Consider the following 18,810-nt stretch of genomic DNA (forward strand, 5'->3'; position numbering starts at 1 on the left):
GCTAGACCAGTAAGGTCTTGGCCAACTGGCTCAAGCTGATGTCTTCCTCCGCTGGGTTGGTTGAACTTCCTTGGGCCTCCAGTTGCCCCTCTGCGGTGAGGACATTCCTTTTTCCAGCGCCCGGTTTCTTTGCAATAGGCACGCTGGTCACGACGTAGCGGTGGTCTCTTTTTGGTTTCTCCTTTCCGCGGGGGTGCAGTCTGCTTTACCGGGCTTGAATTTTCCCAGCACAGTGGCCAGCAGGGACCCCTTCTGTTTCACACGCCTGTCAGCCATCTTCTGGGCTTCTCGGTCTCGATTCACAAACACCTTGTCTGCAACCTCCAGCAACTGAGTGGCATTCATCCCAGCAAAGCCCTCAAGTTTTTGGAGCTTTCGGCGAATGTCAGCATGAGACTGGGCCACGAATGCCGCATTAACCATGCGTTGATTTTCTCGTGCCTCTGGGTCAAAAGGGGTGTACACTCGGAATGCCTCACATAGTCTCTCAGAAAATTCCACGGGCGATTCATCTGACTTTTGGCGTTTTTCCGTTGCCTTGGACATGTTGGTCGGCTTCTTAGCTCCTGCCCTAAGTCCTTGCAGCAGGGCCTGGCGGCACTCGTCAAGAGAGTCCCTCCTGTCTGGGGTATTGAAGTCCCAGGTGGGCCGGACATCTGGTGCGGCCCCCAGGGCCCAGGCCGCGGGATTCATTACACCGGCTGGAGCCTGCTCTTGAAGTCATTTCCGAGCCTCTGACAGGATTCGACCGCGTTCCTCGGGGTTGAAGAGGGTCAAGAGGAGATGGCGATAGTCATCCCAAGTGGGTTGGTAGGTATGAAAAATAGACTCAAGGAGATCAATCATTACTTGTGGTTTCTCTGAGTAGGATGGGGTATGGTGTTTCCCATTGAGGAGGTCGGTAGTACTGAAGGGCTGATAATAAAGGACCACCCATAGGCACTCTCACAAAAGCCACGGGGCTGGGGCCCAGAAGCTGGAAAACAGTGGGTGAGAGTGAAGTTCTAAACTTTCTTCTCCCGCCACCCAACAAGCAGGAGAAGCCATGGGAGGGGGAATATGGTTTCGTTGGAAAAGCTCAAGAGCACACCAGGCAGGGCCTTACCTGGGGCTCATGGAGTCCTGGTGACCTGTGCTCCCTGTCCACCCAAGCAGACCGCCATCCTCGTACATTCTAGGTGGCTAATTTCAATCCAGTTTCAGCTGTGGAACTTTTTTTTTTTTTTTGAACAGGAACACTCAGAATCCTAACACATAACACAGATAAGAGGCATTGAGGTCATCTCTTGCCAGGTTCCTCTGCCTTGGCACCACTGACGTTTGGGGCTGGGTAAATCTTTGTGGCAGGAAGCAGGAGGCTGTCTTGTGCACTGTGGGATGTTTCATCAGCATCCCTGGCCTCTACCCACCAGATGCTGCTAGCATCTCTGGTCCTCCCCCTCTCTCCCAGTTGTGACAACCAAAAATGTCTCCAGACCTTGCCAAACATACTCTGGGGGGCGGGGGGTAAAACTGCCCCCAACTTTTCCCATTGGGATAAAGTCACTATATATATTAAAATTTCAACACTGCTGTATTTTTAAAGTATTGTGGGTAATTAATGCAACACTGAAAATCAAAGACTGGGCTAAAAATTGATGTTACATGAGCTTCAGTAGCGAATCTTTTGCTAGATTTGGTTTGGGTTGCATGATCTCAAGAAATCTCGATTCAACAAGATCCGTGGTCATGTTCTCACCTGTACAATGGAACAGGAACCAACTGGCAGGCACAGTTGGTTCCTGTTCCAACAGCTCTCACTCCTGGATGCATGCAGCTCAAGCAGATGACCTTAACCATCTCTTTCCACTCCCACCAGCAAAGGGTGCAAACCTCTGCCCTATGGGACCTCCCTATTTCGCAGGGTAGGCAGTGTCTCATTTCTGTTTTTGGAATGTGAAACTTCACCCATGATGTCAAAACCACAACATGTGCTGGTGAGAGCACTGACACTGAAGTCATGCCCAGTCATCTCCCCACATCCTCCGGTATACGCTCAACTTAAACGATCAATGCCTCCACCCGTCTTAGCCTGCAATTTGCCAACCTGACCACGCACAAGAACCACTTACTGCTGTAACATATGCAGGTTCCCAGACATCATCCCCAGAATTTCCCACCTGGCAGGACCAGGTGGGGACACCTAATGTGCATTTTTAAGCAAGTTCCCCCAAGTTATGTGGGTGCAACCCTTTGGGAAGCCTTGGTCTCCAGCAAGCTTCTCACAGCTGTGATTAACAACAGATTTTAGCCTAAAGATTTTCAGATCCTCCTGCAAACTGTGCAAAATTATGAACTGTCTTCTGCGATAGAAAATAAAGTGTTGCTCTGTGAATAGTCTACACTCTACTAATTTTGACCACCTACCAAAATGCAAGTACTTGCAAGATGATTCTGAGGTATGCTTTTTAATCTACTTCTAACCAACTGGTATACCTCCTATGCTGAGAATATGTGATGACTATCATTCAATTGCCTGCTTTGTATATGTTTCAAAGTGTTAAAGGCAATTAACTCTGAGCCCTCCGAATACACATTTTCCAAAATGAGAACATGCCTGGCAACTACAGACTGTATTTCTCCAAGGTTTTACTGCTGAAGTGACAAAGATGTTAAGAGGACAGTGACTCTTTCAGGGTCAAATCCAGAGCCCTCTCCCCCTCCCCGCACTCTCCTACACTCTCATCCTCTTCCCCCCACTTCAGTCTAGCAGGCCTCCTGCTGTTCCTTCCTGGGGGGGGGGGCGGGAGTTGGGGGGGTCCGGGAGGCCATCCCCACTTCCACTTCAGGGTCTCCACTGGTGGTTCCCCCTACCACTCTTCCAGAAGGCTCCCTCCCGGACCATCTTTATCCAAAGTCACCTCCTTGATCACCCTCTGTAGCACTTCATTCTCACCCTAAGCCCTGGGATTCACGTTCCTGCTTTACTTTACTTCCTACACTCACTACAGACTCATACACATTTGCCTACTGTCTGCTCTCCCCACTAAAACATAAGCTTCCTAGACTGTCGATGGTGTTCACTGCTGTACCCTCGGAACCTAAAACACCGCCTAGCACGTAAAAGGCATTTAAATACTCGTTGAACGAATGAACCAATGAGTAAATGAATAATGCACTGATCAGCGGCCTGCACCCAGATCCCCACAGAAAAGCTAAGCCACACTCAGCAAGATGCTAATGAGAGGCAGACGCCAAGAGCAGGTCTCACAATCACTGCTTGTTGGTGCCAGTGTCCAGGGCACACCCAGCACACGGGGAACAGGGACGGGAATCCTTTTGCAAACAAGAATCACTGCGTGTGTGTGGTGAGGAAGGGAGTAAACATAATCAAACGACTGTCCTCGCCATCACCAAGCAAGTAAAAGAGCAACCGGAATATCACTTACGTGCGGAATCTAAAAAAGCCTAACTCACAGAAACAGAGGGTACAGCGGTGGTTACCAGGGGCTGGGGGCTGGGAGACGTGGGGAGGTGTTAGTCCCCAGTTATAAGAATAAGTTCTGGGGATCTAATGCACAGCACGGTGATCATAGTTAATAATACTGTATCACATACTTGAAAGTTGCTGAGAATAGATGTTAAATGTTCTCACCACAAAAAAAGCAATGATAATTACGTGGTGTAATGGAGGTTTTAGCCAAGGCTATGGTGGTAATCATTTTTTAAAAAGTATTTATTTATTTGGTTGTGCCGGGTCTTAGTTGCGGCATGCGGGTTCCTTAGTTGCAGCATGTGAACTCTTAGGTGTGACATGTACGTGGGATCTAGTTTCCTGATCAGGGATGGAATCCAGGCCCCTTGCATTGGGAGTGCAGAGTCTTAACCACTGAGCCACCAGAGAAGTCCCAGCGGGTGGTAATCATTTTGCAACATCTAAGTTTATCAAGTCAACATGCTGTACACCTTATATTAACACAATGTTACATGTCAATTATATTGCAATAAAGCTGAGGAGTAGCTCTTAAAAAAGCAACTGGAACTGTTTTGTTTTTCAAGAAAAGAAGGAGTGGACATCCTTGTCTTGTTCTTAACCTCAGTGGAAATGCTTTCAGTTTTTCACCACTGAGAATGACGTTTGCTGTGGGTCTGTCGTATATGGCCTTCATTATGTTGAGGTAGGTTCCCTCTATGCCCATTTTCTGGAGAGTTTTTATCATAAATGGGTGCTGAATTTTGTCAAAAGCTTTTTCTGCATCTACTGAGAATGGATGAAGAAGATGTGGCACATATATACAATAGAATATTACTCAGCTACAAAAAGGAACAAAAATGAGTTATTTGTAGTGAGGTAGATGGACCTAGAGTCTGTCATACAGAGTGAAGTAAGAAAGAGAAAAACAAATACTGTATGCTAACACATATATATCGAATCTAGAAAAATGGTACTGATGAAACTAGTGGCAGGGCAGAATAAAGATAGAGACGTACAGAATGGACTTGAGGAAACAGGCGTGAGGGGAAGCTGGGATGAAGTGAGAGAGTAGCACTGACATATACACACTACCAAATGTAAAACAGATGGCTAGTGGGAAGCTGCTGCACAGCACAGGGAGATCAGCTTGGTGCTTTGTGATGACCTAGAGGGGTGGGATGGGGAGGGTGGGAGGGAGGCTCAAGACGGAGGGGATTTGGGGATATATGTATACATATGGCTGATTCACTTTGTTGTACAGCAGAAAATAACACAACATTGTAAAGCAATTATACTCCAATAAAGATTTACAAAAAAAGAAAGAAAGAAAGAAAAAAGGGAGAAAATACTTTACTGTTTGGCTGTTGCCTGTTTCATGGTGGCCAAGTCACCTCTCTGAGGATGTTTGCTAACACGTAAAAAGCAGGTTGGGTGATAACGAAGTTACACTCTGCCTGGGAAGACCCTTTTGCAGGACATCTGCAGGTCTAGTCTCAACCAGGCAAATGTGTGGATCAGAGCTGGCTGATCACATACCCGGGGACAACCAGCAAGAGTGATGCCTTCCGGGACAGCAGTGGTGGCCACAGCAACAGGAAGCTGGAGAAAGAAATCTCCTGTCAGGTGAAGCCACGAGTGCTCTCCACCCGGTTTTCTACTAAACCAATTCCGAAGAGTGCTCTGTGTTGCCGGAAATGATCTCAGCGGCGACCCTGGAAAGGGCAACCATGGAAAGTCCTGGCCTCTGATGCCACACCAGCTGCAACACCATGACCTGGAGGCTTCCGGGTTTTTAAACTTTATTTTTGGACATTATCTCAAACTTACAGAGACTGCAAGAGTCCAAAGAATTCCCCTCACCCAGACTACCCACTTGCTACTATTTCGCCACATGTACTTGGTGATCCTGTTACATAATGCACTTACTACTTTTTTAACCACTTGAAAGTGAGGACATGATGACATTCACCCCTAAATATTTAGTATTTCCTAAAAACAAGGACATTCCTGGACACAACCGCAGTTGATAAAACCACAGATGATAAAAATCAGGAAATTACTGTTGCTTTAATGTGATTCTCTAATCTAAAGACCTCAGACAAACTTCTTTAGCAGCCCCAATAATGGTCTCAGAGCAAAAACAGGATCCCAGTCCAGGATCACATGTGGCATTCAGCGGTCATATCTTTTTAGACTCATCTGACCTGAAACAGTTCCTTTATCTTTCATGACCTTGCCAGTTTTTGAAAAGTACAGGCTGTTTTGTAGAATGTCCCTCAGTGGAGATTTGTCCATTTCTTTATGATTCGATTCAAGTGACACATTTTGGGCAGGAATACCACAGAAATGGTGCTGGTCCACCTTGGTGCATCTTCTCAGGAGGCACCTGATGTAGCTTTGTCCCAATACTGGTGATGTTACATCAACTGGTCAAAGTTGTGTAAGGCAAGTTCATCCACTATCCACAAGTTACTCTTTTCCCTTTGTAATTAATAAGTAACTTGATGGGAGATACTTAGAGACTAAGTAATTACCCTGTTCCTCATCCTATCTACTGGTTTCAGCACCCAGGATAAGGATAAAATTCTCTGTGAGGTCAAGCAAGGTCAAACTTCAGGGGGAAAAAAAAAAAAACCAGGGCTGGTTGAAGCAGTAGCTGATGAGCAAGAATTAGCATTGAGACTTCTCTACCAGACTTAATTCAAAAAATCCTAGGGTATGTTCACTCTTAGCTATTAAGGAAAAAACACCTCTACATTTGCTTTTGAGAGTATTCCATGAATGCCCGTGACTATGCTAGTTTCTCTTGGGGTGAGTCATGCCTGCTGGACACAGCCCTTCAATGTACAAGGTGTCTAGTGGTGACACCCAGGTTCAGAGGGCTGACAGCTAGTCATCCTTACATGGAGGCCTGGTTCTCCAGGGGCAATGCTGAAGGGTCAGCTCGGTGATTTCTGGCCCCCTACAGCATGGCACAGGGAGCTATATTTTAAAAAAAAACTTCAACTCTCCGTAGCCAGGTTTAGGAACTCTGATTTGGAGTATTCAAGAAAGATTTGTTTTTTTTAAAAAAAAAAAACTCTGTTATCACAAAGTTAGAAACTTCAGGAAGAACATTCTGAAATCACACACTTGTTACACTATAATGCAGTGATATTTACTGCTGACATTCTGGTCTATGTTCCACCTGCCTTTCCTTTTTGCATATGTCTATTTTATCAGGAGTGGGATCGTATTACCTATACTAGCCTTCTTCAGGCTGGGTTCCACTGGAGATTAAGCCCTACAGAAAAGGATTTGAGTGTCTATTTTCCTTTTTTTTTTTTTTTTTGATGTGGACCATCTTTAGAGCAGCGGTCTCCAACCTTTCTGGCACCAGGGACTGGTTTCACGGAAGACAATTTTTCCATGGATGGGGTTGGGGGCGATGGTTCAGGCGGTAATGCAAGTAATGGGGAGTACGCTCACCTGCCACTCACCTCCTGCTGTGTGGCTCGGTTCCTAACAGGCCATGGATGGTACCAGTCCACAGACTGGGGGTTGGGGGCCCTTGTTTTAAAGTCTTTATTGAATTTGTTACAATATTGCTTCTGTTTTATGTTTTGGTATTTTGGCTGCGAGGCACGAGGGATCCTAGTTCCCTGACCAGGGATTGAACTCGCAGCACCTGCACTGGAAGGTGAAGTCTTATCCACTGGACCACCAGGGATAAGTCCCTATGTGTCTATTTTCTTAATTCTCCCAAGGATGGTCCATAACTAGAATCGCTCCAGAGGCACAGGACAGAAGTTAATTCATAACATACAATGGTGGCCTTAGTGCATTAGGGCTTAATTCTCCGACAGAGCCTCAGCTGGGGAGGGCTGGTCTGTAATGTGTATAATTTGCTTTGTTTGCCTAATAATTCTTTAAACAGACATTTAATAAGCACAAGCAGGCACTGGAAATATAAAGAAAACTAAGACACTGCCTTTTTCCTTAAATGAAAAACCCAGTCAGGGAAAGCAAAAAATACTTACTCAAAACGCCAAATAACAGAGCAGCCTGGAGCGCCCTGGGCAAAGCTCCATCAGATGAAATCAGGGAGGCCTCCCTGAGGAGATGATGTGTACATGGGTCCTTGAAGGACAGGCAAGACCTCAGAGACAGAAAGAAGAGGGAGCAGGCCCTCCGGATGGGAGGAAAGGCACGTCAAGATGCTCAGAGAGGACTGCTCAAGCCAGGTCACAGGGGACCTGGGGGAAAGTGGCAGAAGATGTGGCAAAGAAGGAAACAGGCCCTCCAAACTGTCCCCAGAGGAGGAGGTGGCCCTAAGTGGTTCTTAAGCAGGAGGGGGACGAGATCACACTGGGACGTAGGAGGCCACGGGAGGGGTGATCAAGGGGCCGCTGTGACCACTGCAGCCAGGGGTGATGGGGCAGCCAGAGCAGGGTCGGTGAAATGGGGGCCTGACATGAGTTGTGGAGGAAGAAGAGGCTGCAGAACTTGGTGACTGAGCTGGCTGGGGCTGTTCTTTTAGCACCCAGCCAGCAGAGATCTGGCCTGCATAACAAATTCAGGCTGCTAATAGGGGGAAAAAAAGAACACAAAGCAGTCAAGAAGGCTCCACCAGCTGCCACCATCCTACCATCCGCTGTGCTGATTTAACAGCCGAGGTGGGGGCACCCGTCCAAGAAGAAGAGGCCAGAGGGAATAAGACAGGACACTGGGGCAAACTGAGGAAACTGCTCGGAGGACTGCCCATCCTCCTTCAGCCCCTCCAAGCTCTCACAAAACACCTTACGTAACAGCTCTCAGGCGGTGGGCCCCCACGTGACAGCAAATTAGACACGCGGGATCTGCTACATGCTACAGCAGAACACATCTGTGGCAATCTCATGAGTGCCACGAAGAAAGCAAAATCTGGAAACTATCTTGTAAATGGGTGACTTCCCTCTTAATCTAAAGGAAAGACGAGTAGTCAGGCTGAATAAATAACACTTAATAAGAGAAAGTGAAAGTCAGCAGAATGAACAGTTAACGAAAGCAACTCTGGGACCCAATATAAACAAGTTCCAACGTGAGGACCTTCCCCCAAACTGAACTATACTGCGAAACGCCAGGGATGAGAATGATGGGAAAGCGAGCGTGCAAATTCTAAAGTAACAAAGATCCCACCCCCAGAAAGAAAGGGTAAGGGTATGTATGGGTCCCTAAGGTTTGGGATTATGAAGTGACATCACCAAACAGGACCTGAGCAATATTCCTCAGGGAGCAGCTGGCTGGTGGCGATGGGACGGGAAGGTGGAGGATTTGCTAGGCAGTTTATGCAATATCTGGTATAGTGGTCCCTCAGTACCCACAAGGAATTGGTTCCAGGACCCCGCCTTGGACACCAAAATCCATGGATGCTCAAGTCCCTTATATTAAATGGTGCAGTATTTGCATATAACCTATGCACATCCTCCCGTATACTTCAAATCATCTCTAGATTACTTATAATACCTAATACAATGTAAATGTTATATACAGGCTTCCTAGGTGGCACAGTGATTGAGAATCCACCTGCCAATGCAGGGGACATGGGTTCGATCCCTGCTCCAGGAAGATCCCACATGCCAGGGAGCAACTAAGCCCGTGCGCCACAGCTATTCAGCCTGCGCTTTAGAGCCCATGAGACACAACTATTGAGCCCATGTGCTGCAACTACTGAAGCCCACGCACCTAGAGCCCGAGCTCTGCAACAAGAGAAGCCACAGCAATAAGGAGCCCACACACCACAACAAAGAGTAGCCCCCGCTCACCGCAACTAAAAAGAAAGCCCGGGCACAGCAAAAAAGACCCAACACAGCCAATAAAATAATAAATAAATTTGTTTAAACAAACAAACAAATAAATGCTATGTACATAGTTGCCGGCATGTGGCAAACTCAAGTTTTGGTTTTTGGAACTTTCAGGAAATTTTCCTTTTTGAATATTTTTTCACCTGCAGTTGGTTGGTATGGAGGGCTGACTGTATTCCTTAACCCTATTTGCCCTATAGGAACAGAAGAACCAAGCTAGTCACATAAAACCCCAAATCAGAAAGTGGTAATGACCCTAGAGAGGAACCAGAGGGAGAGTGACCAGGAACAACCTGGAGGTTGACAGGCCGTGGCAGTTGAGAGACTTGAAGGAGAGACAGCAACCACAGGAGACAAAGGAAAGTTTTGTTTGGGTCGCTTTAAGCTCAGAACAAGTTAAGCATGTTTGAATTCCTAAAACCGACCACATGTATTTAGGTCTGTAAGAGGCATGGCTGAAACATACAAATTTCCTTTTACATCCCAATCACACGCCTCTGTTACTCTCTGCTCCAAAAATGTGGGAAACCAGCTTTTGGCAGGCTTGCAAACAGGCCCAGGGTCATTCAAGTAACCCCGTTTTTAATCAGGCAGGGAGTATGTGCCTGGGGGTATAGCAAGAAGCAACACAGACACAGCCTCTTCTTCAAAAAGCTCTCCTCTCACTTTTAAAATCAGACAAGTAGATCTATCACCCATGTAATTATTTTCCTCATTTTTCTTTTTAACTTACTCTACATTGGACATGAGGGAAGTGTTGGGAGATATTTTACATTTGGGGACATGTGTGTATGTGTGTGTTTGGGAGGGGGCTTAGAAAAGGCTCCCCCACCCCCACCCCAGGGAAGGAATGGGTAGGACTTGGTGGGGGTGGGGAGGCAGGTGCCACCTAAGCAGGGACAGCAGGCACCGAGGGGAATGTCTGGAGATCCAGCCTCGGAGGCAACAACATACCCAGAGGCTGGGCAAGGAAGCAGGCCATGCCGTGGCGGGCTGGAATTTTATCCTAAGATAAAACCAGCAACTGGGGATTGGGGTGTGGATTTAAACTGGATTTGGATTTTGGAGAGACCCTTCTTGAGGCAGGACTGGAGATGGGGGAAGTCCTTTTGTGAGCAGGACAAGTGAGGAGGCTGCCACGGAGACCCAGCAGAAGGACGATGCTGCGCCTGGCAACACAGGCACCTGGACCAGGGGACACAGCTGCCTCAGCCACCTCAGAGCAGCTGCTCAGGAGCCCCTCTGAGGGGTGGGCTGGGAATGCAAAGACAGGGATGCATGTGCCCCATCTATCACCTCCAGGCCAGACTGCCTGAGTCTGGATCCCGGCTCTGTCCCCTACAGTCTCTTAGTTTCTTAACCTCCCTGAGCCTCAATATCCTCATCTGTAAAATGGGGATAATAATGGTACCAAACTCATATGGCTTTTGTGAAAATTAAAAGAACACACACACACACACACACATATGTAACATGTCTAAGTCAGGTTAGGATAAAGTGAGTCAATATATCATTTATCATTATTTCTGTCCTATGTTTTGCAGCATGTGGGTTTCTTGGAGGGGGTGCTATAAGATTTTCAAAAAGAGTCCATCCTCTGCCAACCACAAAACACTCCTGGATTCCCATGACCCTCGATTCACTTGGCAGATAACTGAACCCCACCACTGTTAGCTCTGACTGTTCTCTTTATCACCACAAATCTCCTCAACATTTATAGGAGGCAAAGATGCCAACAGCCACATGTGGCTGCTGAGTAATTCAAATATGGACAGGCCACATTCAGATGTGCTCTCATAAACGTATGAAATACACACAAAGCTTTGAAGACTTAGTTTGACCAGAAGGGTGCAAAAGAGCTCAATGACAATTTTTATATTGATTTCATAATATAATATACATATTGGGTTAACTAAAATATATTACTAAAATTAATTAACCTTTTTTTAAAAAAAAAATCCTTCCTTCTAATTCCTTGGATTTATTTTAATTGCTATGTTCCTAACTTCTTAATTTAGCTGACTAGCTCAATTTTTGCCTATTTTCTTGTTAATACTGCACATTTTGCTTTAAATACTGATTTAATTGTATCCCACAAGCTTTAAATGTACAATTCAGTCTATAAGTTTTGATATATTGTTATCAAATATATATATATCTTTCATTGTTATTACTTCTTTATCATTCAAATCTAAATACTTTCAAATTCAGGACTTCCCTGGTGGCCAAATGGTTAAGAATCTGCCTGCCAACGCAGGGGACACAGGTTTGATCCTGGTTCTGGGAAGATCCCACATGCCTCAGAGCAACTAAGCCTGTGCGCCACAACTGCTGAGCCTGCGTGTCTAGAGCCCGTGCTCTAGAAGAGAAGCCACCACCATGAGAAGCCTGCGCACCATAAGGAAGAGTAGCCCTCACCCGCTGCAACTAGAGAAAGCCCTCTCACAGCAATGAAGACCCAACCAGCCAAAAATAAAATCAATCAATAAAAATAAATAAATAAATAATTTATTTTAAAAACTACTTTCAAATTCAAATTTTCAAATATGTTAAAAAATTTTATTCTTAAATTGACACATAATTTAGTTCCATTGTGTTCAGAGAACTTGGTCAATACGATACTGATCATTTAAAATACGTCAGGACTTACTTCATGACCTGGTGTATGTTCAATTCTTGTAAAGGTATAATCTTCACTTTCTGGAACTATGTTTTCTATTCAATTGGTTTGATCAAGCTTATTAATTGTGTTACTTGTTGAATCAATCCCTTATTGGTTTTTAGTTAGCTTGTTCCATCAGTTACTGAAAGAGGTATGCTAAAATCTCTCACTATGATGGCAGATTTGTCAACTTCTTTTGTCATTCTGTCACTTTTTTCTTTATATAGTTGGAAGCTGTGTTATTAGGTACATAAGAGTTTAGAAGTTTCTTTTCTCTTCCTGGGAAACTGAAACTTTGATCCACCGGTTTCCTTTCAATTTTTTCAAAGCAGCTACTAGAAAATTTTTAATTATATTTGAAATTATATTTGGCTTGGGTTACATTTCCATTGCATAGAGCTGGTCCAGAGGAAGAATAAGCAAGAAAACCAGCTACCAAATCCTGGGTGACTAAGGACTGGACTGCAGAAAATGACAAGCAAAGAGAAGAGAGTATTGGCAGCCCTGTAAAAGTACCACAACTCTGTCCTCCTCTCTTGCTGCTGGAGTCTAGACTGGAAATGAGAACAAGATGTTTGTGAAAAGCAGAAAGGAGGTGAAGAACAAGATGGAAGAAGAGGAAAAAGCAGAAGCTGAGGAGACAGAAAGGCTGGGGAAGAAGGAACTCTATATGTATAACAGAAAAACTGCTTTTGCTCTGAACTCAATACACATAAGCCTTTTTTTTTTGAGATTATAAAATTCTTTATTGTAAATATGGCAACTATTTTGCTAAATTTTGTAAAATATTGTAATTTTTTTATTATTTTTTTTGGGGGGTACACCAAGTTCAATCATCTGTTTTTATACACATATCCCCGTATTCCCTCCCTTCCTTGACCCCCCCCTCGAGTCCCCCCCACCCTCCCCGCCCAGTCCTCTAAGGCATCTTCCATCCTCGAGTTGGACTCCCTTTGTTATACAACAACTTCCCACTGACTATCTATTTTACAGTTGGTAGTATATATATGTCTGTGCTACTCTCTCACTTCGTCTCAGTTTCCCCTTCACCCCCCGCCCCCTCCCATACCTTGAGTTCTCCAGTCCATTCTCTGCATCTGCGTCCTTGTTCTTGTCACTGAGTTCATCAGTACCATTTTTAGATTCCGTATATGTGAGTTAGCATACAATATTTGTCCTTCTCTTTCTGACTTACTTCACTCTGTATGACAGATTGTAGGTCTATCCACCTCATTACATATAGCTCCATCTCATCCCTTTTTATAGCTGAGTAATATTCCATTGTATATATATGCCGCATCTTCTGTATCCATTCATTTGTTGATGGGCATTTAGGTTGCTTCCATATCCTGGCTATTGTAAATAGTGCTGCAATAAACATGATGGTACAAGTTTCTTTTGGGATTATGGTTTTCTTTGGGTATATGCCCAGGAGTGGGATTACTGGATCATATGGTAGTTCTATTTGTAGTTTTTTAAGGAACCTCCAAATTGTTTTCCATAGTGGCTGTACCAACTTACAGTCCCACCAACAGTGCAGGAGCGTTCCCTTTTCTCCACACCCTCTCCAACATTTGTTGTTTCCAGATTTTGTGATGATGGCCATTCTGATCGGTGTGAGGTGATACCTCATTGTGGCTTAATATACATAAGCCTTTAATTATGAAAATGACACTGTCTTAAAGGCAGACTTCATGTTCAAAACACAACCTACTATTCCATCAAAACAGACTTTTCAAGTTTGTTATTGGTTTCAGTTTTTCCCTTTAAATTAATCAGATCACATCACATAACACTGAACCATTAATTCCAGATATTTAAAACTTGGAAAGGGGAAGAATTCATGGGCATGAGGAGTTGATGAACCATCCAATAACTTAATCCTGGATATTTGTCCACACTCTAAAGGGGAACAGAAATGTCTCGCATGACCTCAAAAGATCAAACAAGAAACAGGCTTTTCCTCTAGGACATGGGGGAATTCTTTAGTAGAAATCCAGAGATAGGGGAAAAGCAATTCACATAAATAATAACAGAGTAGAGAAAGTACATTGTTAGAAAAGGCAAGGGAAGAGAAGTTCCCGGAAGTGTCTGTAGCAATTTGGCCAGAGAAAACTCTTCCCTGACCACAGAGGCTCATGGAGCTAAAGGGTTCCCCACAGCTCAGCCTGTCCTGCTGCCTGACCCAGGGCAGCCTGGAGCCTGCAGGTGACTGCACTTGCTGAGAACATATAGGGCACGGACACGGAGCAACTCACTGTGGCTCCTGGTATAACTCCTTCCTCAGTCTCCTCGGTTCAAAGTCAATGTTGCACTCATCAGCTAGTAGTGAGGAACTACCACTGCAGTTATTCCAAAATTGGAATAAAACAGCTTTGCCTGTAATTCCCAAAGCTGAGTCTACACACACCCATGACCCAGGAATCACACCCCTATGTAGACCCTCATCAGAAATGCAAATACAGTGAAACCTTGCTTTGCGAGCATAATTTGTTCCGGAAACATAATCCAAAGCACTTGTATATTAAAGCGAATTTCCCCATAAGAAATGGAAACTCAGATGATTCGTTCCACAACCCAAAAATATTCAATGATTACAATACAGTAACAGAAGACAAATAATGAAGAAAATACGAAATATAAAGAAAAATAAACAAATTAACCTGCACTTACCTTTTAAAACCTTCGTGGCTGGTGTGAGGGAGACAAGAGAGAGGGGGGTTATTGTGCAGGATGACTTTCACTATCACTAACAGAATCACTGCCATCTATTGGCTCAATGGAATCTTTTCCTTTCGGTGCAACTTTAACAAGGAACCTATCCAATGACACTTGCTTTTGCCTCCTTTTGAGGATTTCGCAGAAATGTGACGTTACACTGTCGTTAAACAGATTCATCGCTCACACTGCTACAGCCTTATGCGGGTGGTGCTTTTCTACAAAATATTGCACTGTTTCCCACATTTTACACATCTCCCTGATCTCATGTGAAGTGAGGGATTCCTCCGCCTTCTTCTCCTCCTCCTCTGCAGACGAGATCTCCTCCATAACCTCTTGCTGTTGCTCCCGATGCAGATCCATCAGTTCTTCGGTGGTCAGCTCCATTGGCTCAGTTGGGATCATGTGACATTTGGCATCATGTACTACTCATATGGCAAGGCATCGTTCATTTATCAAGTTAAAGTTTATTAGAAATGTTTGTCTTGCGGAACATTCACAGAACAAGTTACTCGCAATCCAAGGCGGGGGTGTGTGTGTGTGTGTGTGTGTGTGTATGTGTGTGTGTATACAAAGCCAGGTATGAAAACAGTCACAGCAGCATTACTGCAACAGCCTAATGCTACAAAACTGCCCAAATGTCCATCAACAGTGCACAGACAAATATATGGTATGTTATTCACCCAATGACCAAATCAGCAACGAGAGTGCGCACCCTACAACGGCCGGCAGCATCCGGCGTGAGTCTCAGAAACCCAACTCCTAAGGAAAGAAGACAGGCACTGTAGGATTCCCTTTACAGAAGCTCAAAAGTCAGCTGGGGTTATCTTCAAGGAGACAGCAACTGGAAGGGGGCACGTGGTGGGCTTGTGCTTCTTGATCTGAGGGCATGTATGCTGAGTTTGGAAAATCTGTTGAACAGTAGTACACTTACGCCTACTTATCTAGTATGTATGCTATACTTTGAAAAAAAAGAAAAAGCTCTCCAGGTAAGACAAGCCTGGTAGTGTCCTTGTACCCCTCTAACCTCGTTTTTCTCTTGTTCCCTTACACATCTTGCTCGCTGCCCCCCGCACATGTGCTCGAGCTGGGTCTCTCTCCCCGGACAGACTGTGTGTCGCCAACCATAGTCATGGCTTCCTCCCACACGGGGCCAGTGATTCACTCACTTCTGGACGCCTTTGCTAACTCACACCCCTCATAGTGATCCAGCCCTTACTTCTCCTTCCTCAGCAGTTAAGGAGCTCGTACCATCATTAATGTGTGCATACTCCCGGTTGCTTTAATTCTGCCAAGGCTTCCCAGCTAGGCCAAAAACACAGAGCATGCCCTCTGGGAGCATCTCCACAAGCAATTCAGATTAAATCGATTAAATCGCTTCTCGGGAACTAGCAGAGTGTGGAAAGTGAGCTTTGACCCTTCTTCCAAGACTCCTTTCTGCCCCCAGCACCTGGATGGACTCCCACAGAGGACCTTGTGCCATTCACCTCCCAAGAGCCAACCTACTAGGTAAACTCCTGCCAGATAGATGAGCAGGGAAAGCAGGGAAGGACTGGTGGAGGCATATCAAAGAACAAAGGGTTTGTTCTCATCCTGCCTTGAATATAGTCTTAAAATTCAATACCATCACTCAGCCATAAAACAAAAAGGAAATAATGCCATTTGCAGAGACATGGATGGACCTACAGATTGTCATACTGAGTGAAGTAAGTCAGAGAAAGACAAATATCATATGGTATCACTTACATGTAGACTCTAAAAAAACGAACTTATTTACGAGACAGGAAGAGTCACAGATAAAGAAAACAAACTTGTGGTTACCGAGGGGAATGGGGGGGAAGGATAAACTGGGAGATTGGGACTGACATATACACACTACTATATATAAAACAGATAACTAACAGCGGCCTACTGTATAGCACAGGAAACTCTACTCAATACTCTGTAATGACATATGAGAAAAGAATCTAAAAGAGTAGATATATGTATATATATAACTGATACACTCTGCTGTACAGCAGAAACTAATAACAACGTTGTAAATCAACTATACTCCAATAAAAATTAAATTTAAAAAATTCAATAATCTATTGTGGCAATATGAAACAATTTAGCAGTTTGTGCCAAAATTAGAAGCATTTTCAAAATAGGTAGTCATAAATGCACATTTTTAGATTTTATGACTGTTGGCCCTGTCTCTCTCTTCCACGAACACTTTCATGCCTTCCCACCTCACCCTATCTCTCTTCTCACCTAGAGGAAGACACAGCTACTAACCCTAACCACGGTTCGTTTCATCTTGCAGAAACAGTAGCACTCACACAACAGGCAGACACGTGAAAAGGCTCAAGACATTCCAGTCACAGGCCTCTGCCAGTTCACATCAGTCTCTCCTCGTCCAAGCACTGGCTGGAATTTAGGTGATCCCTGACTCTACGACGAGAAATGTAAGACATTCTTCTAAACTGTCAAGCTTTCAGGATTACGCGAGTGAAACCACAACCCATCCTGACAGTTTTTGAGTCTGTGCCCCTTCAGAACTCAACAGACAGGACTCCTCTTCCAGGTTCAGAACATCACACTCTTCTGTGGAAGAGGATTACCAAGGGCAGGGCTCAGCTTAACACCAGAGGGCAGGAGATACGTCTCCTTCCTCTCTGTAATCCCAGCACCGTGCTTGGCCTAATGAGCAGGTAACCCAAGGGTGCCAGATGAAGGGCAGCAGGTAAAAAAACCATTTGCCCTTTCAGGCGAACGATACCTAATGGAGCAAAAGCCACACACCTGAATTAAGACATGAAGGCATAAAGACATAAAATTTGTCTTTCAAGTCCAGCTAGTGATTCTGAGGGACCCTATTCACTGCTGAACACATTTTACAATCAGAACCACGGAACCAAAGGCCTGAAAGGGACTTTGACCATCAGCAGGTCAAGTCTCCCCGTACAGATCAGGAGATGGGAGTCCTACGGGGAGATCAGTGTCGGCCAAGGTCACCCACCTGACGTGGGGGTGGACAGGACCCCGCCTCTTCCTACTCGAAGATGCTCTCCGAAAATCTTGCATTACTTACACACTAAAGGTGCATATAAATGCAGGACCACGTCAAGTTACTGCTTACAATTCAGCAGAAATCAAAGGCCGACAAAACGTGTCTCTTCCGCAGGGCTGGCCGCAGAGAGGGAGCATGAAAGGTCACTGGAGAATTTCTACCTGCAGACACCGCACATACGCCTTCCCGATGGATGCAAAGGACAGTTTCCGGAGCTGCTAGTCACAGAGGCTCCCCCAATCCCGTCCCGGGGAAATGAGTTAACTCGCTCTCCTGGCTTGGAAGCTTCCAGAAATGAATTAAACCCCAAGTCGCTGCGGAAGACTGAGGGGAAAGGGACGCTGCGCCTGGACCCCACATCCTGGCCGTTCGCCCCTCCGCCTCCACCGCGTCCACACTTGCGCGGGCCTCGGCGCCCCCCGCCGGTCCACTCCGCGCGAGGCCAAGCCTCCCAGCCCGCACCCCCGGCCAGGAGCATCTGGGGGCGCCGTGCCGAGGGCGCTGCCCGCGGGGGCTGGGGCGGAGCCGCCCCGGCCAGCCAAGCCGGGGCAGGGACGGATCGCCGCCGCCGCCCCCGGCCCGCGGGCCCTACTACGCCGAGGAGGGGGCTGCGCCACGTACCTCGGCTGGCAGGTGCCGCCGCCGCCGCCGCCGCCGCCGCCGCCTCGATTCGCGGCTGCAGGGGACGCCGCTCCGCGCCGCCCGCCGCCCTCGTCCGCATACTAGGGAGCGGGCGCCAGCCGGCCACCAGTCCCGGGCCCCGCGCCGCGGCCCGCCCCCGCCGCCCTGCGAGAGCCCATTCAGTCCCGGACCGTCTGCTCCCCGGCTCGGATGCGGAGGAGGGGCGTGGGGCGGGGCCGGGAGTCACGAGGACACGAGAACCAATCGGAGCGCGCGAGGGCTCCCGAAGCTGCCCCGCTCCCTGGACCAGCCACTCTCCGCCCTGCGGGGGTGGGGGAGCCTGGCGCCCCCAGCCGGGCGCGCGCCGAGGTGTGCGGTGGCCCTGGCCGGGGTCCCGGACGCCCACCGTTGTCTGGGTTTCTGCGTGTGGTTAGATGGTAAAGGAACAAAAGGTGTTTAGACTGGTGTTAGGCTTTTACTG

General features: G+C 46.3%; 1 protein-coding gene across 1 annotated transcript in view; it reads right to left on the minus strand.

Moving 5' to 3' along the window:
- Positions 1-18,526, minus strand: part of ST3GAL5 (ST3 beta-galactoside alpha-2,3-sialyltransferase 5) — a 58,633-nt gene extending 40,107 nt beyond the window's left edge. Inside the window, exon 1 of the mRNA XM_057743171.1 lies at positions 18,330-18,526. Within this exon, the coding sequence (XP_057599154.1) occupies positions 18,330-18,429 (100 nt within the window). The 5' untranslated portion in view covers positions 18,430-18,526. The remainder of the gene's footprint in view (positions 1-18,329) is intronic.
- Between the last annotated feature and the right edge of the window lie 284 nt (positions 18,527-18,810).

Source organism: Hippopotamus amphibius, chromosome 7 (assembly GCF_030028045.1).
Source record: "Hippopotamus amphibius kiboko isolate mHipAmp2 chromosome 7, mHipAmp2.hap2, whole genome shotgun sequence".
NCBI lineage: Eukaryota > Metazoa > Chordata > Mammalia > Artiodactyla > Hippopotamidae > Hippopotamus > Hippopotamus amphibius.